Raw genomic sequence first — 24,151 nt, forward strand, 5'->3', positions numbered from 1 at the left:
GAGAGGCTGTAGTCCTGCAGACCACTGAGGAGAAGGCAGGTAATTTTTGGAGCAGTACACTTGGGAAGAGTGTACTGGAAACAGGACCTTGGTCTCAGAGGACTTCTGGAGAGGTGCTGAATTTTAATACGTTTCTTTCAGGTCCTCTTCTCGTTCATCCACCTATTCTGGGTCAGGTTCCTCGCGATCTCGTTCCAGATCATCTTCTTACAGCTCTTACTCTAGTCGCTCGTCAAGACACAGCTCTTTCTCAGGCAGCAGATCCAGGTAATGGCTCCTTGGATTTGAAAGTAATGGTATACTGTTTTCCAAACACTTGCTAACAGCTACTTTTGCTGCTACTTAAAAGCAAATAGCCAACTCTTGAAATAAAACATTCAAACCACTTTCCTGAGTGAGGGAAATACAATAGACTGCAAGGCAGCCTGCCAGTTTGGTTGCTGAATGAAGCAGATATGTCAGCCACCCCCTCCTCTCCCCAGTACCCCCACCCACGAGTACCATGCTGTTGTGGCTGGGCTGTTTCCCATGCCTGTGGGAGCTGAGCGGTTGTAGGAGCCTGGCTGAGATTAACATTGCCATCATTTGCATTTTATGCTTGGAAGAAGTTACTGGCATCTCTTTTTCTGTTGCACTGGAATTTCTATTTAAAGAGGCAAATCACATTTCTTTATCAAAGCAGTTGTCTTGTGATAGTCCTGACACTTCAAAGTAACAATTCAGTGTCCCATGCTGATTAAACAGAGGCATGTTTATTACTCTGCCACTTCCTTGCCCCTGCAGACAGTTTCCCAAGTCTGGAATATGCATAGTAGGAGAACTGGCTCCCTAGATAGGCACCTCTTCAGAGCTGAAATCACACAGATACCCAGAGTTGATGGGAGTGCACAGTGTTACTTTTGGAGACATGGTTTCTCCTAGGAGAGGCTCAGGTGGGAGTTGATCTCAACGCAAGCACATTTGTGTTTCTGGGGAGCAGGCTGACCTTCCGCCATCCACCCCATTTCAGGCTCTGTTCCTTGCAGGACAATGCCAGTCATAGGTGACACACTTCGATTAGCGTGCCCCTCTCTGAAGGTAGGAGGGTGAGGAACACCCAAGGGCCTAACTGTTCTTCAGAAAGCCAGTCACCGAGGTGTCTGGCTTTCTGAAGTACTAGGCTGCAACAAGGGTTCTTCCAGTCTTGGCGGTAGGGTGAATCACTTGAACGCCAGCATCTGGTGTGCTGTGTAAGTGGCTTGCCTCTTTGCTCAGTCCGGATCTTAGGAAACAGCTCTTACCCTTTGATCTGTTGGCTTTGATATAATCTGCTTGATTTTTCTTCTTGTATTCCAGAAATTACAGATATCCAGTTAGATGTATTTTTTTTTGTGTCTTTCTCCCAAGGTTGTTTGGGTTTTTTTGCTGCTGTTTAAAGGATAAACTGCACTAGGAGTTACAGGAACGTAAAGCAGGCTGGAACAAATCATGCTGAACTTGCAAGTCAAAATCCCACTTACTTTCCTGTAGAAATATTCTCCCTAAGGAGAGAATACAGAGAGTATGGAGAAAGCCTCAGGTGTTGGTGTGGAATACCTGGGAGTGCCTCTCTTGCAGCCAACCCTGTTTTTTCCTTTGTTTTCTACTTTTACCACTGATCTGGCGACAGAAGTCGGTTTTGTTGAGCGGAGTCCGGATATGAAACTGGGATAAGCTCAGACCCACAGGGACTAGTTCCTGGGATGCAGTCACTAGCCAAAGGAGAGAGTGGTGGCTAAATGCACTGAAAGCCAGGAAAGCCTTCTGCAGTCGCAGAGACTGAGCTGAGTGATGTGTCCTTCCTTTCTAGATCACGATCCTTCTCATCTTCACCCTCTGCTTCTCCAACACCGTCTCCACACAAGCCGCTTGCGAAGGCTAAAGGGGAGTTATTACCACCTGCTGGTAAAGGGTAAGGTTTCATCTCCGTTTCGATAACGCAGTGCAGGAGAGGCTCCAAACGGTAGCCTAATCCCTGAGTCAGACCCTTCTGACCGGGTTGACAGTTTAAGGAAGAAATGGAAGATGCAAAATAGGATCTGAATAGAATAATGCTTAGCTGTGCATATTTAATTAAATGATGACACTTTCACTTATTAAATCCAAGTTAAACTGTACAGGTATCCTTAAGTATTATATAGAATCATAGACTCGTTTAGGTTGGAAAAAATCCTTAAGACAGAGTTCAACCATTAACCTAGCACTACCAAGTCCACCACTAAACCGTGTCCCTAAACGCCACATTGAGGCCCCTGTCACCTATACATGAGTGTTTAAACACATGCATTATTTACTATTTAAACATTCTGTATCTGCTGATATGTTTATGTACAGGAGCTATAAGAAAGTTTCTCTCATTCCTCTACTGCAGCTTTAGTTAACGCACAGCCTTAGAATAAAGAAATGGTTCGGCCTCATCTACTTTTAACATTGGAGACAAATTAAAACAGTATTATCGCTATGAAACTGTTTTTGGCAGATTATGCCAGCGCTCCTGCTCTTTTAAATACTTGAAGTTGCTATTTCACAAACTCCTGTAATAGTAAATTACGGATATGTTGGAGGGTGACGCAACACCGTAGTGATGTCACCCTTTTAAGGTGACCTGCAAGTAAATTACACCATGGGAATCCCCCTGAATTCTCCAGAATATGGGACAGTGCCCTTTGCCACACTTGTACCTTATTGACCTGCCTTTTTTTTTTTTCTTCCTTCTCAGCTCAGAGGGTTCAACCCTTTAAGGACACGCTCTCCGCCTGCAGCGATGTCTTTACACCCTTCTAGTGCACATTGCAGTGCTGGTTTGGTAACACACGACACCAGCCAGCAGCCTGCACTAGCATGGGCATTGTTTTCACTGCGTAACATTGCATGCACTTAATCCTGTGTTCTGCAAGGGATGAGTACAGATATTCTTAAGCACAAGAGGAGGAATTAACAGTCTCTATTTTTGTATGCAGACAGCCACCTCCTCCCCAGTTAATAGTAGGCACGGACATAGTGCTGGGCATGTTGAGCAGTAACTAGCTATTAGAGCAGAGGTTGGAGTGCTCTGAGCCCAGAAGCGAGCAGTGCTGAGGAGGCAAAGCGATTCCCCTCTCGCGTAGCGGGTGCTAGATAAAGTCACAAAAACATTCTGTAGTGGTCCTCTGCGATGGTGTTACCCGTCAAGTGTTCTGCAGGGTAACGCGAGCCAAGGGACGGGTCCAAGGGATGTTTGCGCACAGGGGCTCTTTTGCACCCTGCTAATCCGTGTGAAGGAGTGAAAAAGAGCATTTTTGCATAAAATGTGTGCATTTGATTCTGAAGCCTGACTGGCAGATTTTAAGTAGGTGTATGTGTTTCGGATAAAAACGCACAGAATCAAATGGATAAGAAACAGCGATTCCACACAGTCCACTTTGTTAGTTAATTTGCAGGTTGAATGTCTCCAAAATTGGCTGTTGTGTAGTAACTTGTCTCTGAAAAGGTGACTTGATTTAGAACATGGGAAACATGTCCCTTTAGGGAAATCCGTATTGTTGGAGAGTATTTTGGTGAAATAGCCACGTGTCTGTAGCTACAGTAACCATATCTATATACAACGAACATGAATGCATTTCATCGCTTTTGAGAATGTCTGTGTTCTGTATCTACCGAGTTTGATCAAGCACATGAAAACTTTAATTTTTGTAGTGAAAAATCTGTGAAGAAACTAGCTGCCCTTCCAGTCCCTCAGCCACTCACTAAAATTACAACAGCTGCACCAGAGCCAGCCAAACCAGGAGATAATCGAGAGGCAAGAAGGAAGGAACGTCAGACAAGGACTCCACCCAGGAGGTAAGAAAGCTGTGGGGTGGAGTGAGGCTTGATCTCCTGGAAGATAAAGCAAATCCTGGGTCTCTCTCGGGAGTACCAACTGCAAGGGCTCTTCAGTATTAAAGGAGAAATCCATCTCCTGGGACGGGAAGGAAATGGGAAGAGAGGGAAGGAGTTGGGGGTGAATGGTGGTGACTTGCCACAGCAAGTGGCTCCTGCCTCTGAAGGCTGGTTGGGGGATGAAGTAGGTGGAATACATGAAATGTGTCAAAAGGCAGGGTCTGCAGTGCAAAAAAAGGCGTGTTTGAGAGCCGCCGGTCGCAGAGGCTGCGCAGCAAGGAAGCAGAGGTGCGTTTGGTCCAGAGAGCAGATCTGCCGTGTTGGAGGGTCGAGGTTTGTGGTGACGAGTTTGGACCCTGTTTACTCTAAACATGTGCCAGTATGCAGGGAGTATTTCTGGGTGGTCCCGGGAGCTGGTTCATCGGCATCCAGCAGTACTGCTGGAGGAGAGGAGGAGAAACTCCTCTACTTTCGCTGTCCTCAGTACACAACTTGCTGGCTGCCCTGCTCTGCTTTTTCTTCCTGGCTTCATCCTGTGTGCCTAGTTTGAATGTTTCAGGTGACTTGTTCTGTCTGTCCTCTAACTGTTTTCGTTGCCTTTTCTTCCTCCCTTTGCATTTGAAATGAGAGAGGCTTCTGATGGTTTTCAAACAAGGAGCACTTGTCTGTATTTAAACATGTTTCTCAGGCTTAATCCATTGTACTGTGTGTAAAAATTTTACAGGATAAATGCAGGTAGTATTGCCTGTTCCTGGAGGGACACGGAATCAGCTAAGCACAACTGAAATTCATCACGCATCCTTCTTGCATTAGAAGTTTTGAAATAGCAGTACGGTACCTATGTGTCTAGTCTATGGAAGTAGTACTTTGGTGCCTAAGAAATGTATTTACTAGAAATGTCTGCTTTATGAGCACACAAGGAGACTGAGAATGTTTTATGCCTGCAGTAAGGCATATATGGCCTTCTTGGGTCATTGAATGGTGCTTTTTGTCAGTGTGTTGTTGAAGGTGGCTGTAAGTCTGTTTTCCGTTTGGATTTTCAGAAGCTTCCTGAGCCAATTCTTAATTTTGTATGGGAGTACATCTCCTCTTTCTTCCCAGCAGCTAAAGAAAAGGCCTGGGCTGAGCAGTTATGTCTCCGCAGGTGAAAACTGATCATGGCAGTTTCTCTTCCCTAGAAACTCCATCAGTTCTAGTTTCCATTTCACTTGAAGTAGCTGATAGTAATCTTGGATGTCTTTAGCCACCTTCCCTTATTCTTTATTCCAGTCTTGGGGTTTGGGTTTTTTTCATGTTTATACCCACACAAACCCCACTGCCCTACACTCTCCCTGCTGTGCAAATGACAAAGCAGCTCTATCTACGTTAGTACTGATGTGTTAGTCACAAAAAATGTGTACAATTATTTGTCTAGCATGAAATATGAGATAGTCCCACTGTGTTAATGCAGTTATCAATTTTTCTTTGTAGGAGGTGTTTGCTCCTGGTATCAGTACAGGATTAAGGTGCTTTATCTTATTCTTTGCCTGGCTTTCATTAGCATTATTCAGTCTTGCATAAAACATCTGCTGTTGAGAAAACAGTTGCTTCCTCAGGACCGGGAATGCCAGGTTGAGAAGAACATCTGAAACAATTACATTTGCAAAGCACCAATCCTGTATACAATACAGGACAAGAGCATCACAGTCAAACTGTCCCTAAACAGTTTCTTCTAACCTCGTTTGACGGCAGAGCACAGCGAGGTGAGGATGTCGTTTGCTGTCTTGCAGGCGGACTATCAGCGGCAGCATCAGTGGCAGTGCCAGCAGCTACAGTGGTTCCAGTTCCCGATCTAGGTCCTTGTCTCGGTCTCTCTCCAGATCTCATTCCAGATCGTCGTCTGCCTCAGTCTCCCACTCCCCGTCTGGGTCCAGGAAATCCAGGTACAGCCTTGAACCTTCATAACCTTTGCTGAAGTAGGAGGAAATTATAACTGTTCTTCACTGTTGTGGTTTCTTGCAGCTAAAACCCTCTCTGGCTTCAAGTATCAGAAGCTATAGGTAACCAGGACGTGAAACAAGACCGTTTCTTTGTGTGGTGTTACGAATCCTGAGTCCTGAATCACGACAGTAGTACAACATTGGTAGTGTCCTTGTGGCTTATTCAAGGAAATAATCTGTCATGTGTGCCAAACTGCCCATTTTTACCTAAATTACGACCAAAGCATCTCCTTATGGCCAGGGTGATCCCACATCCTAATTTATTTACAAGGTAACAGTTTTGGGCTACGGAGCTTTGCTCTTCTAAACCTCTACTACCTCTGGTTACTGAACGTCCTTAGGGAAGATGCTTGGCCTGTCAGGAGACGTAGGGCAGAAAATACCTAAAAGGCCCAGCTGATGATATTTTTACTTTGCTGGTAAAGTTGCATGGCCAGTTCCCTTTGTGTGTAGCCCCAAGTGAATAGTTATATGGCTGTTAGTCTGCGGGATTTGTAAACAGCTAACTCCCTCCAGTAAAGAGTCATGAAGTAAGCCTCTTTCAAGTCCTTTGTTCTGGTTTTTTGCATCTATTCACACACAGGAATCCCTGAAACCTCACAAGCAGCCTTGAAACACGACACTTCCCTGTGATACAGATTTAAAAGCAGACCAATAGTGTAAAACTAGTGGATTAAGTAGGACTTGGCTCTGACCAGTGGTAATTCACATATCTGAACTCTGTGAAACTCCAAGGTTCAACATCCGCATTATTTTACGGAAATACAAACTTGTTTACTACATGCTTGTCGCATTCATCAGATCAAGCAGGGGTGATGCAAGAGGTTCAGAGAGCGCTCGGGCACGCTGGCTCTGCACTACCCTGCTGTACAGGGCTTGAGAGGAGAAGATGGGGAAAACTTAATGCAGGTGTTGCTTGTGTGGCACTGGGGCCACGCTTGCTGCTTTCCCAGGTGTGTGGAAAAGGAGGAAACATAGGAAATATAGTCTGTGCCCAAACCAGATTTGCTGTCACAACCTTGTAGCCCGGAGCTTTCCTGCAGAAGGATTTTCTGGCTCATCCAGTCGCCGTTGCAGCAGTCGATGAGACCTCTCAAAAGTCACCTCCGTCAGGATACCAGTGGGTAGCAACTTCGCAGCTTGTTCCAGGGCTTGTCTGCGCTGCAGCTGCCGCAGCCCATTCAGTCGTACGCAAGCCAGCTTCCAGCAAGTGAGCTCGGATGTTGCTGGCAGAGCAGTTGCTGGAGCACAAAAGTCGGTGTGAGCTGCAGAACCTGCTGGAGAGGCCGCCTGAATATTCATGTAGTTAGCGTACGCCTGGTCCTGCGTGGCAGTGGCTGCGATGCCAGCCGGCTCCGAGCTAGCTGGGATTTTTGGAGCCGCTTCAGTATAGCGAAGCTGCGGTGGTGGTGTGCCCCTGAAGGGAAGTCTGACGCATAGCCCTGTATTTTTTTGTCTGACACATTTCTAAGTAGAAAGTCTTCCTTAGTATAACGATGGTCTGACATTTTTAATGTTGTGAATCCTTTAGAAGATAGCCATCTTATAGGCACTATTAGAAGATAGCCATCTTATAGGCATCTTCCCTGTCATTATCAGTCCTGACAGTATGTGCATCCTCAAAACAGCCAGCTGGGCTCTCCTGTACCCTGGGGAGCTGGGCAGGAGACAGGGGCTGTAGGACTCCAGGGCTTTTAAAGCCTCCATGAATAAATATGTGCCAAACAACAAAAACATTGCCGGGGATCCCTTGACCTGAGCCGTAACACTGACCTGTACGTGATAGCGCACACCCTGCTTTCGCTTCTTGTTTACCTGGGGAAACAGTGACCTGTTTACATGTTGCCTTAATCCTGTTTATTTACAAACAGTGCATTCTGGACTCACATCTAACACGTTCGGGATTTTTCATATCATCTGCACCCCAGGAAGACACAGCCTTTATCTCTTCCTGGTTATTGCCTGCCTTAGCAGCTTTCTGACATCCCTGCCACTCAAGGGAATTAAAACAAAGGTGTCTGTCTCATCGCTGCCTGGTTCTTGTTGCATTCGTGACTGTAACGGGCTGTTGGCTCTTTCCAGGTCCCTGAGCGTGAGCAGCGTTTCTTCTGTCTCTAGTGCCTCCTCTAGCAGCAGCTCTGTACGCAGCGCCGACTCCGAAGACATGTACGCGGACTTGGCCAGTCCTGTTTCCTCAGCCAGCTCCCGATCCCCAACCCCAGCGCAGCAGAAGAAAGGTAGAGGTACCTGGTTTGGCATTTTCTTCTCCAAGGGGTCCTGGGAAAAGACGGGGGGAGCAGAGATCTGCATACAGCTTGCTTGGTGATGCTATGGGCTCCAGGAAAAGTGTTGGGCAGAGGCAGACGCTTGTGGCTGGTGTAGACTAGGGGAGCCCAGAGGCTTCACCTGAGGAGGGTGAGACCATGGAGGAGGGAGGCTGTGGAGCAAATACACATTTGCATCCTTCCATCAAGGTGTGTCTGGCTGTAAAGATACCTTTTCCTGCTGGGTGTTCTGCCTGATGCCGCCTCTCTTGGCTTGTTCTCTTTCACCCTTACGAGATGATGCTAAATCTTGTGGACATCTCCAGTATCATGTTGCTCTTGCTCAGTTCTGTTAGACTGTAGCAGAGTTGGTGGCAAGAGCCTTTTGTTCTTTGTCTTCTATGTTAAGCATCCTCTCTGCGGAACTTCTGGTTTCCGGAATCTTTTAACCTTGGGGCCACGTGCTATCCTAACTGGTGTGGGCTTTTTCGGTCCCTGGAGTAGCATCCTCTTGCCCTGCCCTCCAAAGGGAGGGCAGGCGAAAGGAATCGGTCGCAGGTCGCTCCATCTGCTCTCTGGTTTCAACAGGAAAGTCAAAAAAAGAAGATAGCGCTAAAGAGGAGAAGCGGAAACGGGATGCGCCCGCTCAGCTCCTGAAATCAGCCAAGCCCGCCCAGGGGAGCAAATCACAGCAGCTCCTCCAGACCCAGCAGCCCTCAGCCCCCCAGTCTCAGCAAGGGGGCTTCAGCGCTCATAAAGAGATCAAACTGACACTCTTGAATAAGGTGAGAGGTGGGGTGGGTGCGATTCCCTCCGCACAGGGGGTCTGAGGAGCAGATGGGATGGATACCGGCGCTCAGGGCTGGTGGAAGGGGAGCTCCAGGCTCCGTGCTGTCGGGATGAGCTCAGCCGGGTAGGTCTGCAGCTGGGATTGAAGGGCAGCAGACAGAACCAGTCTGGCAGCACACACCCTGTGGTGGCTTGAGTTTGGGACTGTGTTGGCGGCTCCCCTGGGGCACATTCCTGCTGCAGCTTCAAGGGCTCTTCCCCGCTTTCTCGAAGGCTGCAGCCGGAGCACCGAGGCGAAGGCGTGCGCAGCACAGTCCCACATGCGCTGGGGCCTTGCCCACTGAAAGCATGCTTCCCGCACGCTTCCAAGCGAGCTCTCCTCCCACTGCCTGCTCTGGAGTGAACTGCTGACGAGTCATTAACTGAGTCAGGAGGTAAAAGTGGCGATTGCCTCGCCTCTGGGGTACCTGCCACGAGCTGCGCTTCCGCAGGGAGCCTGGCTCTTTCCCCTTTACGACTGAGCCCGATGCCCCAGTTTGGTGCCTTCGGCTGAGATTACAATCCAGATCACATGGGAGAGTTTGGCCTCGTGGGCTTTGTGCCGGAGCAGGGTGTTGGCCCCAGTCACGTGGGTAGGTTCCTGTTTTTGAAGCGTTAATGTTTTTTTTCCTGACAGTCCAAATTCCCCATTGCAGTCTGAGGCCGCAGTTTTGTCTACTTCCCTGTGCTATGACGTGAGGCGCCTCTATCAAGTCTGTGAAGCATGCTCCGTGGGGAGGAGTGTGCAATTACACATAACTACTGGCTGGCATAGTCGGATCCTGGAAGAAGGCACGGCTCCGCGTGCCTCCTTGACATTTGCTATCCTTGGTGCTGCTGAAAAAACTCTACGAAATGCTGCTATTTTCCTTTTTTTCTGGCAATTATGAAAATAGCCCGTGAAACACAGTGCAGCGTTTGCCCCGGTGCCAGAGGATGTTGCTGTTTGCTTACGGTGGTAGGGGAATTACATGGTGCCAGTGATGGTTGGGACTGGTATGCACAAAGAGTTTAGTAGGAGATGCGCTCGCACGAGCGAGCCAGCGCATCACGGGCAGCTGTCGCAGGAAATATCTCTGCCTGTTTCCCTCCCCAGAGGGAAGTGGCTGCTCAGCTCCATTGTCTGTTTTAATTCCATTTTAGGCAGCTGACAAAGGAAGTAGGAAGAGATACGAGCCAGCAGACAAAGACAGGCCGACCTCTCCTCCAGCCAAACGGGCGAACCTGTCACCTGACAGAGGTGAGACATCAGCCGTCCCAGGGACTCCTGGCCTGGCTGGGTTCCTGCTCTGCTGCTCCAGGCAGCGCTCCAGTGACAAATGTCCCGTGAAAGTCTCTGCTGCAAGAGTCCACTCGCTGGAGAGGTTAATTGCAGGCATGTGTCCTTCCAAAACCTCAGAGTGTGCGATTGCCACCAGATAAAGCGGGCGTATTAGCCATCCTGCTGCAAAAACACGGTGGAGGTGAGACACTCCGGTTTGTGAAGTAAGCGAGGTGAAGTCAGCCCTGGGCAGGCCAAACCCAGCCTTGCCTAGCTGTCTTGTGGTGCACGTTGTGAGTGCCTTGGCTCCACTATGTCTGTGTAACTCCACTGCAAAAAAAAAAAAAAAAAAAAAAGCCCTCACTTTGAAGACACAGCGTGCTCATCTCCGCTGTAGGTATGCATGCATCCATCCCATAGCGGCCTCCTGTTCTCTAGGAATGTCGTCGGATGTGGCTGTGGAAGTCATAGGGTTTTCCCTTACTGTATCCCGGGGTCTTCTCTGTCTTGTATTTCAGTGCATCGCAGTGCATCGTAGTTCTGATAGAAAGGCTTGTGGCAGTGCTTAGAAAGGGCACACGGGCTGCCGAGGCTCCGGGATGGATGCAATAATTGGCTAGACCACCCGTCCTGCGAAATGAGACTATTTCCCCACTTGCGTGTGACGCAATCTGATCTGCCCCATATGTTTAGAAAGACACAGGCTCTCCAAGTGTTTGCCTGTGTCTGAATCCTCAGCAGCAGTTTGAGCACCCCAGAAAACTGAGCTAGCGAGCCGCATCGAGAGGGACCTAAATGCCACACTCCAGCCTTTGCTGTCGCTGCCGAAAAACAAAGGGGAGTCGTCAGCCAGAGGTGCCTGGTTTTGACGTACAAGCCAGCATTGACACGTGATGTTGTTTTCCCTGTTGTCTCGGCTGTAGGTGTATCTTGTTGACTCTGGGTTCCGGCCAGAAAAAATTTCTGTGCTAATAGCCTGGTTGCATTCGACTGCTGCAAAGGCAGCATGGAAGGGACTGGGTGAGGTTGAAGTTCACTGGGATCTAGTTCACAACGGCTGCTGAGCTGCAGACAAATGAATAGGCCGACCTAGCAAACTGTGCTGATTTTATAGATATGTAGATGTAATTGTATACTTTATTTGTTGTCTGTACATTATAAAGCATTTTTAAGCAGTGGCAAATGGGACATAAGCCCTGAAGGCAACTCAGCCTGACCTCCCAGTGGCAAGCGTACCCTTGACTGAATTGGGAGCGAGCGAGAGGCACCCTCCGGCGCGCAGCTTGTGCTCCAGTGTCGCAGCACAAAGCTGGTCGGTATTCGTGCCTCGAGTCTCGCTTCCCTGTTCTGTAGCCTTGCTGCGATCAGGTCTGCGGTGTCTGCAGCCTTGTCTTTTTCACGGTGTCAGTCCTCAGGAGCAGTGGGCTGCCCTAACACACGCAGGTGGCTGGTGCTCCAAGGGACTGAGTGCCTTTGCTCTCTGGAGTCCTACTGAAAGTGAGATCAGCAGCCACCGGCATTACTGTCCCGGTGCAGTGTAGCAGGGCCTGCTGCTCGGCTCATCCCCGGGGCTCATGGGCAGCCCTGCGGGCACGCAGGTTGCCTTCCAGCTATAGTTGCCTCTCTGTGCACTGGGATAACAGTAGCTGGGAAACCCACTGCAGCAAAGCTGGATAATGCTGTTGCAGGACCCCAGCGGGCTTCCCACCGCTGGCGAGTCCCTACAGCAGCTTTGTTCAGGCAGGGCACAATGGTTCAGTCTGTACTGAATAAACACGGGGATGATGCTGCCTGTGGATTGGCCCCAGCTGGCTCCGAAAGCAGCAGAGCTGCACTCGCCCAGCACTCTTTAAGCCAATACACCCTGTTATCTGGCCAGCGCGGAGCCAGCTTGGGTGCTGCTGTGCCCATTGCGCACAAACCGGATGATCTGCTGGGGGATAATGGAGCACTGACTCGGTCCGCGAGGGCCGGCCCTGCCCCACAGGTCTGCAAGCAAAGCATGGCCTAAAAGTGCAGTGGAGGAGCCTTGTTCCAGCAGCCGGAGGGTGAGGAGAGGGCCAGTGCAGCTCCCCGCAGGTGATGTTTTGTACAGCTGACCATGGGGCACAGCCTTGACTAGCTTTTTTGCTCCCCCTGAAGACAGGGTGCACAACAGTAGGTTCCTTTTCTGGCTGCTGCTGGACTTGGCTTCTGGCTGGCCAGATCTGGTCAGTCTGAAGAGAGCATCCTTACGCTGCTGAGACGGTACGGTAGGCAGGGTAGTGACCCGTACCTTGGCGATGAGCGAGAACATCTCACCTTTTCTTCTCCCGATAGGCTCTCGTGACAGGAAGGCGACCGGGAGACTCTCTTCACCCAAGCAAGAGCGACAGAGGGGCCAGAACCCGAAACCTTCTCCTGCGCAGACAGACAGGTCAGTGCCTGCTTGTTCTCCTGGGTCTCTTGTGGCCCAGGTTGGGGCTCACACTTCTCCAGTGGTTCAGTCCCTCCTCTCGGGGCAGCTCTGAGGCTCTCTGGCCGTAGTTTCCAGTTGTCGTGGAGGCACAGCGAGAGGAAGGACGCGAAGCTCCCTGGACAGGAGCCAGAGGTGCTCAGGGCTTTACGTGGAAGCCACCAGCTAAGCCGTTCCAGGTCAGAAACGAGCAGGAGCCTGGGGGTTTTCTTGAGGTCAGTCCCAGCAAGAGGAGCCAACTGGGTTAGGTGCAAGCTCAGTCATGCCAGCACCTCTGCCTCTCGCTAGCGCTGCGTAGTGCTAATGAGAAAGAAAGTACAAATCCTTCACGCCGCTGCCGAGCTCCTCGTGGCATCCGGCTCAGGTGCCCAATTCCCTTTCTTCATAGCCTGACATACCCTCAGCCACTCACTTTGCTGCCGTGAGATGTTAAAACGTGGCCCCTGCATGAGACCGAATGGTGACTAGGCCTGGCTTTGTGCTTTTCCATCCCCTCTGGTCACAGGTGACCAGCTCACATCCCATTTCTTGGCAGTCTGCACCCGCTGCTGTGCTGGGAATATCCCATTGCAGAACTGGATGTGTGGCTCCAGGGGCCTTGGGCTGTGCTCTGCTCAGAGCCCTTTGGCTAAAGGGTTGTGGAGCACCTTCTGCGGCACACCTAAAGCTTCCTCGGTCCTCCTTGCCCGTTGCCAGCCAGTGCTGCTTTGCATTTCTCTAGTGTCATCTCTCCGAGGATCTCTGTGAGCAAACGGACACAGCCCTGTCCTGCACCCCTGCATTCCTTGGCCGGCAGGACTCGTGTCATCCCCTCTCCCCAGCCTGGGGCACGAGTGAGCCTCCATTTCTGTGTGTCAGAGTCTTCCCAACCCAAAACCTACCCCCGGCTGCCACAGCCCTGTCCTTCAGGCCCTGAGGTCCTATTTTCTAGCAGTGAAGAGGAACCTCAGCCTTTCCAGACTGGTGGCGTTGACCGCATCCTTGGTTCTCGACCCTCTTCTGCCTACTGCTGTTTGGTTTGGCAGCGTCGCGTGGTGGGTTCGATGTGCCCTGTGCCCAGGCACGGGGGTGGTTAAGGACACGCTGGGTTTCTCTAGGGCAGCGGGACGGTAGGTCTGTGTCCTGTTTTGAACTCTTTGGGGTTGTTTGGGTCATGCTTGCACAGCCCTGCTTCTCGAGTGTAGTAGGAAAGGGTGCAGGTGGCATTAACAGGGGATGGTGACTCCCACCGCTGACATCTGCCAGCAGGCTGGCAGCAGCAGCGGCACAGGCTTTCCCGAATGGTCCAAGTCATTAGAAAGAGCCGGCCGAGGCTCAGGCTGTGCCTTCAGTGCATTCCCGAGCTAACAGCACTGCAAAACTCTGGCAGGCTCATGATGCCGCTTTGCTTCCCAGTCCTGTCATCCTTGTCCCACCGTAAGGGGAAGTGGTGGCCTGTGGGGGGAAGAGCCTCAGGGCGCTTGCCTCCAGCCCCGGTCACAGCCACTGCTGCCGGCGACGGGGGCCGCTGGCTCCCGTCCTCCCTGTGCGGGGCTGGCCAGGCTCCCCGCGTGCAGGAGCGGGAGCGTTCCCCCAAGCTTTGCTTTGCTCCCACAGCAACGGCTTCGGGCTGCAGCAAAGCAACATGGGAGCAGAGCTGGAGTGCAGCGCTGGGTGTTTGTGAGCTCCCCGCGACTGCCAGATCCACGCCACAAGACCCAGCGGCATCGCGGGGCAAGGGCTGTCAGGACTTGAGACTACGGGGGTTCTCCAGGGCTGCCCTGCACTTACCCATGCTGCTCACCACAGCCGGCACGGCCCTTCGGGGTTGCTGTTGTGGCAGCCGTGGCGGCGAGTTTAAATTTTGCGATCCCTCCTGGGAGCAGCTGATCTTTTACTGTTTCAGCTGGTTTTCCAACCCCAGGCCTTGCGTCTTGAACCTGTTTTCTTCCACCGGCGCTTAGAGCGATGCTTTCAGCCGGAGCAGATGCCGACAGGGTTTGATTCCAGCGCAGCGTGCTGCTGGTGAGCACCCTCTCACCACCCTCTCCTCTCTCTCCCTGCCAGGAAACGCCAGCTCTCACCTCAGTCCAAGAGCTCCAGCAAAGTCACGAGCATACCGGGCAAAGCATCCGAGCCGGGCCCCACGGGCGCTAAGGCGGGCAAGTCCAGCACCCTGTCACGACGGGAGGAGCTCCTGAAGCAGCTCAAGGCGGTTGAAGATGCCATCGCTCGCAAGCGGGCCAAAATCCCGGGGAAAGTATAGTGGGCCGTGCGCGGAGCGCCGCTCTGCCCCTTAGTGACTGTTCATGTTTTTATAAATAGTGTAAAAGCGGCCACTTTGGGATTTTGCAGTTCTGTCTTATTTTGGCTGCGATTCTTTTTAAAAAAAAAAACCACACAAAAAAAAAAAACCTTGGAAGTTTTGTCAGCTGAGACGCCCACCACAACTCGCTCGAAGGGCGAGCGGGGCCAGCCCCTGGCTCTGCCGCCGCCGGTTCCATGTAAATTATGCACAGAGGACTCCAGCCTTGTCGGATGCTCTCACTATTCCTCTCTTTCTCTCTGCCCTCTCCTCTTTGCTAGCCTTGAGTTGTATTCTCCTAGTTAGCCCTGCTGTGTGTTGAGTGTCTTCAGCAATGCAGTTCTATATACTGTGTAACGAGAGAGCCGAAAACTGCTGTGAACTACTGGCGACATCACCTTCTCCCCCTGCCCTCCCACCCCAGGAACAAAAATATATATATATTCTTGACTAAAGTCTGATTGGGAAAATGACCTGTCTTTTATTTTAAGCATCGGATTGTTTTAGTTGATTTAAAAGGAGCCCTGAAGGTGTTGTGGGGATGTCTGTCTAACAAGGAGGGTCCTTTTTCCTTTTTTTTTTCTTTCTTTTTTTTTTCCTTTTTTTTTTTTTTGAGGGATCTCCTTGAAATAAAGTATTTTGATAACCAGTTCTTCCTTTCTCTGCTCTTCTCTGCCTGCCCCTGTCCTCCCTCTCCCTTGCCTTGGGGGGTGCCTGTCCCCCCCCCCCCATCTTTTGGGTGCGTAGTTTATTTTTCCTGCTCTCCTGCTGCCCTGTGGCCACACTGCCTCCAGCTGCCTGCAGCTGGAAGAGCTGCTCCATCCCTTGGGGGAGCACTGCATCCCCTCGCTGTGGGTACCTGAGCCCCCCTGTGCACCCCCAGTGCTGTGGAACCTCCAAGCCTCCATCCTCCACCTTGCAGCCAGTATTAAACCAGTATCCCACTGGTATTAAATGTTAGCGGGGCAGGGTCCCTGCTGGGGAGGGGAGCGGAGGGTTCTGCAGCCCAGGCGGTTGCTGGCTTCACCCGGTGCAATCTGGAGCCTCTGTGCTCATCCAGACCTTCAGGGGCTGATGTAGGGGTCCCTGCTCCCCCATAAAGTCACCGCCGAAATGGGTGCAAATCCCCTCTCTCCGATAAAAGACCAAAGTGTGGCCGTGCCTGGTCCTGCACTCTTGCAACTGTCCCATGTGCTTCTCCCCAGTGCTGTGCTTCCCACTATACTGGGACCACTGGGCTGCTATGGGGACAGAGCCTGACCGCCCCCAAATCCTTTCCTTGCCCCGCACACCAAAGGTGCTGAGCCTGCGCTGCGGCGCGGCACGTACGGTGCTGGCAGGGTGCCGTGGTCCAGGCGAGCCCCTGGGCAAGGAGCACTGGCGAGCCCGAGCCCTGCTCTGCAGCGGGATGGGGTGCAGGGGGGCTCGTTGAAGGATGTGGGGCTCCGTATCTGCATGCGGGATATGGAGCAGAGGAGGGGGAAAGAAAAAAAAAAAAACCAACACCCCAAACATCTACTCATCCCTGAAGCAGCTCCTTTGGTCCCACCGCATCCTCCCCTCTGCTCAGCACCATCACCCTGGCTTTGAGCCTCCACGCCGCTGCGACATCCCTGGATGCTGGACCGGGGAGCATCCGAGGGGGTAGAGGCAGCCCTGCAGCCCTTTCCAGGGTTGCCCAATTCGGGATTTCTGCTCTGGCAGCCCCAGGAATGTGACGGTGATATCACTGGCGGGCTTACGCAATGGGGCCGGGGCTGGGGCCATGGCCTGGGGCGCGGGGAACTTGTCCCCATGGTTCGTGGGAGGGCTGGGGTGCCGGTGGACGGGTACCCAGGCGGGCATGGGATGCCCTGGGTACCCGTCCACCGGCACCCCAGCCCTCCCGTGACCTGGACCACGCAGTCCCACGACGCTCTATGCCCGGCATCAGGGCACCCAAACTGGTGGACACCCCCTTCCCTACAAATCTCTGCACGTCCATCCCCATCCACCCCCTCCACACCCCCCTCCCCCCAAATTTGGGGGTACCAGGAGCCAATTTCCGGGCTGGAACACGCTGAGTTGAGAAGGAAGTATGACGGCCCGCAGGGAGGAGGAAGGCAGCCGGAGCTGGAGTTTCCAGGTGTGTGTACATCACCTGCCCGAGCCCTATATAAAGGCGGCGGCGGCAGCGGTGCTGCCACTTGGCCTCCCGCATCCCAGCAGTTCGTAAGGACCCCCCCACCTCGCCGTGCTCCCACGCCCTCGACGCCCGCCTGATGGTAACGCTGGGCCTGGGGTGGGAGGGGGCTGTGGGCGTGTGAGCGGCGTGAATACGGGGTGAAACCGTGCGTGTGCACGCACATATGTGCATGGGAGGGGTTGCACGCCATGCGGGGGTGTATATAAGGGCCCCCCAGCTGGAGGGGTGGACGTGCGAAGGCTGGTGGGTGCTGCTGTGCGGCTCGATGCACGTGTGCTGGCGACGCGTGTGCCTGTACACGTCAGGCTGGCTGTGCGTGTGGACATGTGCGTGCTGCTGGGTTTGGTGGTTTTTTTTTTTGCACGTGTGTGTGTTGGCATGTGGGGGAGTATAGCGCTCTATATGTGTAAGGGCTGGCCAGTATTGTGTGCGCACGCGGGACTGGCTCTATGCACATATGCTGGTAATACGTGTGTGTTTCTGGCTGGGGTGTGTTGCTATGCGCACACAGAAGGGTAGTTTGGGTGTATGCATGTGTGCTGGTAACATATGTGTATGCGTGTTTGCACATACGCATACATCCATGTGCATGTACATATATGTGCTGTTACCTCTGTGTGGGTGTGCAGATGCACACAGGCTGCTACTGCTGTGTGTGTACACACACGTGTACGTGCACGGAAGGGTAGTGTGGGGCATATATGTGCTTGTATATATGTGTGCGCATACGTGCACGTGCGCGCACACTGCTGCTAATGTGTGTTATGCATGTGTGCGTGTATTCTTTACGCGTGCATGCACTTTTGCTGGCGCTGCGTGTGCTTGTGCATCACTACATGCGTGCTGGCACGCTGTCTCTGTGTGCGTCTGTATGTACAGTTTGTATGTATACGTGTGCTGGTACTGTGTACGTGTGCATATATGCATGCTGTATCTTTGGGGGTGTGTAGATACGTGTGCCGGTACTCTGTGTGTGTGTACACATGTGTGCACACACGTGTGCTCATGCTCTGGGTGCCAGCGCATGTGTGGGTGCGTGCTCATGCTTTTGGGGTGAGGGTGCAGGCACGCACGTGCTGGTTCTCTGCATGTCGAAGCCCTCCAGGGCTGGGGGGGGGCTGTGAGGGACCCCTCGGGGGGGGCTGTGGGTCCCTGTGTCCCCAGGAGGGCAGGGGGGGTGGGTGCTGGGGCAGGGGGCTCCCCCTCTGACCCAGGCTCTCATGCAGGGCTGGCTCGGTGCCCTGGCGCTGCTGGGCACCCTGGTGCTGTGCCACGGCCTGCGCCATTCCGGCAGACCCCCGCACCACTCCCACGTCCACTGCTACGGCGCGGGCGAGCTGCGGGACGGCGAAGCCCCCGCGCACCTCCTGGGCCGCAGCCTGCGCTGGGACCACTACGTGCCGGTGCAGCTGGTGCCGCAGCTGGAGCGCTTGCAGGAGACCGCCGGCCACCGCCGCCGCCACCGCCGCCACCACGAGCACGCCTGCCCCACGCTGCAACTCCGCACTGGCCTCCACAGCGAACCCAACGAGCGTTCCATCTCCCCATGGCGCTACCGGTGAGTGCCCCTGCCTGGGACCCCCCCACCCTGTGCCGGCTGCTGCACCGTGCCTCAGTTTCCCCGAGCATCCCTCACCTGCACCTTCCCGGGGACGTCCCCGTTGCCTGCCTGGAGGGGTTGATCCCAGCACGGGGTGACTTGGGGGGCACAGGGGAAGGGGTTCGCTGACCTTGTGTCTCCCCCCCCACACACACACACCCCCCCCCGCAGCATCGATGAGGACGAGAACCGCTACCCGCGCAAGCTGGCCTTCGCCGAGTGCCTCTGCAGCGGCTGCGTGGACGTCAAGACGGGTCGGGAGACGACGTCGCTCAACTCGGTGGCCATTCACCAGACCATGATGGTCCTGCGGCGCAAGCCCTGCCCGCGCCCCGCCAGCCCTGGCCTCGTCACCTTCGAGGTGGAGTACATCAGGGTGCCGGTGGGCTGCACCTGCGTCCTGCCCCGCACCGGGCGCTGAGCCCCCCGCTCCCGTGGAGCCCCGTAGCGTGACCGTGTCACCGCATCCACCCCCACCCGTGCTTGTTTTAGAGCACCCATCCAACCCCCCCCTGCCCCCCCCCAGGTGTCCCCCCCAGACCCTCACCTTGTTATTTATGAATTATTTATGAGCCTTGCTGCTGGGGGATTTTTTTTTTTAACCCGTATTTATTGCTGATCCCCCCCTGCGAAGGCTGCGACTCCGGGTCCAGCATCACCCCACGGTGCCCAAGGCCCACGGTCGGACCCTGCGAGCGCTGCCGGGGGGGACTCGCCGGTTATTTATTCCCCCCGCAGAGCTATTTATTGTCTCCTCTATATGTGCTATTTAATGCTGGCAGCGTGCAGCCTGCAAATAAAGGCCGACCTCCCCAGCACGATCCTTGCTCTGTTCCTGGCCAGGGTGGTGGGCACAGGGGTGCGGATGGGGATGGATGCACGTCCATGGGTGTCCCGTGGGGCGATGCTCGGCTGTGGGGCATCTCTCAGCCCCAGTGCAGCGGGAAAAGCACCAGCGCACCCAGTATGGCAGGGCAGGAGGAACTGGGAGGCGACGTGGAGGGTGGCAGGGCTTTGGGGTGCCCCACACCCCCAGCCCCAGGGGGGACCAGCTCCAGCACCCGCAGCACCCCACCACCCACACTTTTCCCACAGCTCTGCCCCCAGGCACCCACATCCCATGGGCCCAGCGCCACCTGCTGGGGCTGCCCCACATGCCCTGCCAGCACCCACGGGTGCCCTGGGGCTGCTGCACCCCTCGCCGGACCATGGGGGGCAGAGGGGGGGCCCAGAGCAGCTGCTGATGCCCAAGGTGGGGGGGGTCAAGGATTTGTCACCACCACGCAGCGCATGGACGTGGCCGTCCCTCGTCCCCTCCATGTCGCACCCAGATGCCCTCCAGCACCCACAAGTGGGAAGGGAAATGTCCCCCCCCTTCCCTGCCAGGGGTGACACCAGCTTCTGGGGGCTCCTCCGGGATCCGCTGCGCAGTTGGGGTGCAGGTCCACCCCTAGGGACCACGTGCCACTTCACATGGACCCCCCAGCTTCACCCCACCGGTGGGTCCACGGAAGATTTCAGGAGGGCACAGCAGCGTGGAGGTCCCCCCGCCACATGTCCCCTGAGGTCATCTCCCTGTCCCCGCCGCCGTGGCAGGAGGGACACGGCCCCGCGGCGGCCGCACTCTGCACGTCCCCCCCCCAGCTTCAGCTGCGCCACGAGGTTTGCCCATAATCGGGCTGTTTGTCCTTAAAACCCCCCCCAAACCCAGCCCCAGGGGCCGCAGCCCCCCCAAGGGGAGCAGGAGGCAGGGGGAGCCGGCGCCTTTCCCACTTTTTATTGCAACAGCAACCGCAGAAGTGACAAAAAACGGCGAGAGCCGGTGCAGGGAGCAGAGCTGCCTGATCCCCCCTGTCCCTGGGGGGCTGCGGGGCCTGGGGACTCCTTGGGGAGCTGGGGATTCCCCAGAGAGCTGAGGGTCCCCAGGGATTTGTGCATTCCCCAGGGAACTGGGGGATGCTTGGAGAGCTGGGGAACCCCTGGGAGCTGGGGACCCCCTGGGGAGCTGAGCACCCCCAGGGATTTGGGGATCCCCGGGAGCTGGGGTCGCCTCAAGCAGCTGAGCAGCTCCAGGAATTTGGGGATCCCACATGAGCTGGGGAACCCCTGGGAGCTGGAGACCCCACAGGGAAGCTGAGCATCCCCGGGGATTTGGAGATCCCTCGGGGAGCTGGGGAGCCACGGGGGAACTGGTGATCCCCAGGGATTTGGGGATCCCCAGGAGCTGAGACCCCCTCCCTGAGAAGCCGAGCATCCCTGGGGATTTGGGGATCCCCAGGAAGCCAGGCACCCCCGTTTCCCCCCGAGGGGCCGGGATGCAGCTGGGAAGCGGGAGCACGAGTGGCGCAGAAGCGGCAGGAGGGCCCCCCCGTTACTCAGCCTCGACGGGGATGGGGTTCACCTGCCCCCCCACCTCCGCCGGATGCTTCTTGCGGGCATCGGCGGGGGGCCGGGGCGGGGGGTTGCTGGGCGGCTGCTTGATGGTGTCCCCCACGTGCGGCCGCTCCCGGGGCTTCTGCTCGATGGGTCTCCACTCCTCCCCACGCACCGCCGCCTGCAAAGCCATGGGGGCCGTCACGGGGGGCTGTGAGGGGCCCCCAAACCGCTTCCCCCGCCCCCCCAAAGCCGCTCTGCACTCACCAGCAGGTAGATGCCACTCGCGATGCCCAGGCAGACAGTGCCCAGGATGGTGGAGAGGAGGAAACCAGCAGGGACGGCCAGGCTGTGCGAGAAATTGGGGGTTCAGGGTGGGACGAGGGGTCTGCACCCCAGCCCTGACCCTGCACCCCACTTACATGGCATGCAGGACGGCTCGGATGTAGTAATTCCTCGTGAGGGGCCCAAACACCTTCACCACCGCCGTCAGGTATTTCTGGCCACTGCGGAGCAAGGCTGGGGGGGTCAGAGGCGGTGCCCACCCCCGAAGGGGGTCACCCAGCCCTGAGGGACCCCCATCCCCACGCATTCCCTGCATGGGAGACCCCAGGGAACCCACCCGTGGGATGCAGCCCGGCTCCCACCCCACCGCTCCCAACCCCGGTGCCATGTCCCTGTATCTGGGAGGGGTACCCGGACCCCCGGTCCCGGGGGTGAGGCGGGGGACACACCACTTACCACCTCTCCATGGTGGAACCCTTTTTCCGCTTGCTCCTGGGGTACTCAAGCAGGCAGACCAAGACGCCTGCCACGCTGTGGGGGGGGGGTGTCAAGGAAAGGGGTGCTCGGGGCCAGGATTAGTCCCTAGGCACAACCCTCACCCAAAAAAAAGAGCTGTTTGGGGCAGGGAAAGAGTGATTTGGGCCCAGATCGGGGAGGAGAATGATGTTTCCCACCCCATCCGTGCCTCCCACCCGAGTCCATGCCTCCCACCCGAGTCGGGGCAGGGTTTTCCCCGCGGATCAGCCCCGGGCATCCTCTCTGCAAGGATACATGGCGTACGCCGCAAAGTACCAGCCCTTGAACTGCCCCGCCACGGCCACGATCCCACCCGTCAGCATGACTGTGGGGACAGAGCGGGGTTGGTGGGGTCCCTGCCCGGGGATACAGCCCCCCAAGCCAGGATGCAGCCCCCCAAACCCGCGATACAAACCCCCAACCCGGGATACGGCCCCCCCAAACCTGGGATTATATCCCCAGGGACCCCGACATGCGGGGTGCCAGGGGGATGCTGTGTGCGGGGAAGGGAAGTGGGGGGGCTCCAAGCTCGGGGGGCTCTGGGGAGGTTTTTGGCCCCGTGGCCACATGCCACCACCACCCACGAGCTGTGCTACCCTCTGGCTGCCCTGCGTGGGCCGAAAAGCTGGGGAGAGGGGGGCGAGGGGGGAGAAGGGGGGAGAGGAGGAAGAGGAGGAGAAGGAGGAAGAGGAGAAGAAAGAGGAAGAGGAGGAAGAGGAGAAGAAAGAGGAAGAGGAGGAAGAGGAGAAGAAAGAGGAAGAGGGGGAAGAGGGGGAAGAGGGGGAAGAAGAGGAGGAAGAGGAGGAAGAGGAGGAAGAGGAGGAAGAGGAGGAAGAGGAGGAAGAGGAGGAAGAGGAGGAAAGGAGGAAGAGGAGGAGGAGGAGGAGGAGGAGGAAGAGGAGGAGGAGGAGAAGAAAGAGGAAGAGGAGGAAGAGGAGAAGAAAGAGGAAGAGGAGGAAGAGGAGGAAGAGGAGGAGGAGGAGGAGGAAGAGGAGGAAGAGGAGGAAGAGGAGGAAGAGGAGGAAGAGGAGGAAGAGGAGGAAGAGGAGGAAGAGGAGGAAGAGGAGAAGAAAGAGGAAGAGGAGAAGAAAGAGGAAGAGGAGGAAGAGGAGAAGAAAGAGGAAGAGGAGGAGGAGGAGGAGGAGGAGGAGGAAGAGGAGGAGGAGGAGGAAGAGGAGGAAGAGGAGGAAGAGGAGGAAGAGGAGGAAGAGGAGGAAGAGGAGGAAGAGGAGGAAGAGGAGGAAGAGGAGGCTCTAGCCCTGCGCATCCCCAGCGGGGCCAGGACTTCCCGGCCGCCCCCGGCGCCCCCCGCTCGGCGGGGCCGTGTCCCTGCGGGTCCCCCCGGGGCTCAGCCCCCCCATCCTCCAGCCGCGCTCCGAGCCCGGGGGGGCGGGGGCGCTCGGGACCCTCTGCAGCACCCAGGTCCCTACTGCTGCACCCACATCCCCTGCACCCCCCTGCCTGCACCCCCGGACCCTCTGCCCTCACCCCAACCCCTGCTCCCCCGGACCCTCTCCCCCCGCACTCACTGAGCCCGGCCGCCAGCGCCTGCTCGTTAGCCCACATGGCCCACTCGATCTGCCCCATGGCTCGGCTCCGATCGGCTCGGTTCGGCTCCGATCGGTTCCGTTCGGCCCGTCCGGTTCGGCTCCGCTCGGCTCGGCTCGGCCCGACCCGGAAGGCGGATGAGGCGCTACAATGTAACCAGCGCCCGCCCCGCCCCCTTCGCCAGAAGCCCCGCCCCCTCCCCGCAGACCACGCCCTGATTCCACGGGCCACGCCCCCGAGGGGACACAGCACCGTCCCCGGGGCCATACCGGGGCACAGGGGCCGTGCGGGGACAGGACCGGCCCCGCGAGGGACACGGGGGGGACAGGGGACATGTCGGGGTGACAAGGGGGGGCAGGATCAGCCCCACGAGGGGCATGGGGGGGACAGGGACCACAGGGGGTGACAGGGGCTGTGCAGGGGGACAGGATGAGCCCCAGCAGGGACATCTGAGGGACGGGGGACAGGATCAGTCCTGCAAGGGACATGGTGGGGACAGGGGATGTGCAAGGGATAGACAGGGGCCATGTGGGGTGATGGGCGCTGTGCAGGGGGACAGGACCAGCCCCGCAAGGGACACAGGGGACAGGGGCCACGTGGGGGGACAGGATCAGTCCCAGCAGGGACAACGGGGGGGACACGGGACAGGACCAGCCCCTCAAGGGACATGGGGGGGACAGAGGCCATGTGGGGTGAC

General features: G+C 55.8%; 3 protein-coding genes across 12 annotated transcripts in view; 2 read left to right on the forward strand and 1 right to left on the reverse strand.

Annotated features, from left to right (window-relative positions):
• ZC3H18 (zinc finger CCCH-type containing 18) overlaps positions 1–15,380 on the forward strand; it is a 50,550-nt gene extending 35,170 nt beyond the window's left edge. For 6 of the 9 annotated variants that reach the window (XM_072872777.1, XM_072872779.1, XM_072872780.1 and 3 more), the window contains 9 exons: positions 142–267; positions 1,829–1,930; positions 3,694–3,837; positions 5,646–5,798; positions 7,938–8,098; positions 8,708–8,904; positions 10,091–10,187; positions 12,528–12,624; positions 14,710–15,380. In XM_072872777.1, the coding sequence (XP_072728878.1) occupies positions 142–267; positions 1,829–1,930; positions 3,694–3,837; positions 5,646–5,798; positions 7,938–8,098; positions 8,708–8,904; positions 10,091–10,187; positions 12,528–12,624; positions 14,710–14,908 (1,276 nt within the window). In that variant the 3' untranslated portion in view covers positions 14,909–15,380. The remainder of the gene's footprint in view (positions 1–141; positions 268–1,828; positions 1,931–3,693; positions 3,838–5,645; positions 5,799–7,937; positions 8,099–8,707; positions 8,905–10,090; positions 10,188–12,527; positions 12,625–14,709) is intronic. The other 3 variants (XM_072872778.1, XM_072872781.1, XM_072872783.1) reach the window with 3 other exon arrangements.
• A 2,972-nt stretch (positions 15,381–18,352) lies between these two features.
• Positions 18,353–19,153, forward strand: IL17C (interleukin 17C). Its single transcript, XM_072873199.1, has 2 exons — positions 18,353–18,690; positions 18,904–19,153. Exons 1-2 carry the CDS (start codon positions 18,353–18,355, stop codon positions 19,151–19,153), a joined length of 588 nt encoding a protein of 195 aa, XP_072729300.1.
• Positions 19,154–20,495: 1,342 nt separating this feature from the next.
• CYBA (cytochrome b-245 alpha chain) lies at positions 20,496–23,617 on the reverse strand. 2 transcript variants are annotated; one of them, XM_072872984.1, is made up of 6 exons: positions 23,436–23,617; positions 22,162–22,231; positions 21,847–21,921; positions 21,528–21,611; positions 21,373–21,454; positions 20,496–21,286 (listed from the first exon to the last, which is right to left on the reverse strand). In XM_072872984.1, the coding sequence occupies exons 1-6, from the start codon at positions 23,491–23,493 to the stop codon at positions 21,104–21,106; spliced, it is 552 nt and encodes a 183-aa protein (XP_072729085.1). In that variant the 5' UTR covers positions 23,494–23,617; the 3' UTR covers positions 20,496–21,103. The 2 variants fall into 2 exon arrangements, with proteins under 2 accessions (XP_072729085.1, XP_072729086.1); XM_072872985.1 differs by lacking the exon at positions 21,528–21,611.
• Positions 23,618–24,151: the final 534 nt, after the last annotated feature.

This window comes from Ciconia boyciana, chromosome 9, assembly GCF_034638445.1.
Source record: "Ciconia boyciana chromosome 9, ASM3463844v1, whole genome shotgun sequence".
Lineage (NCBI taxonomy): Eukaryota > Metazoa > Chordata > Aves > Ciconiiformes > Ciconiidae > Ciconia > Ciconia boyciana.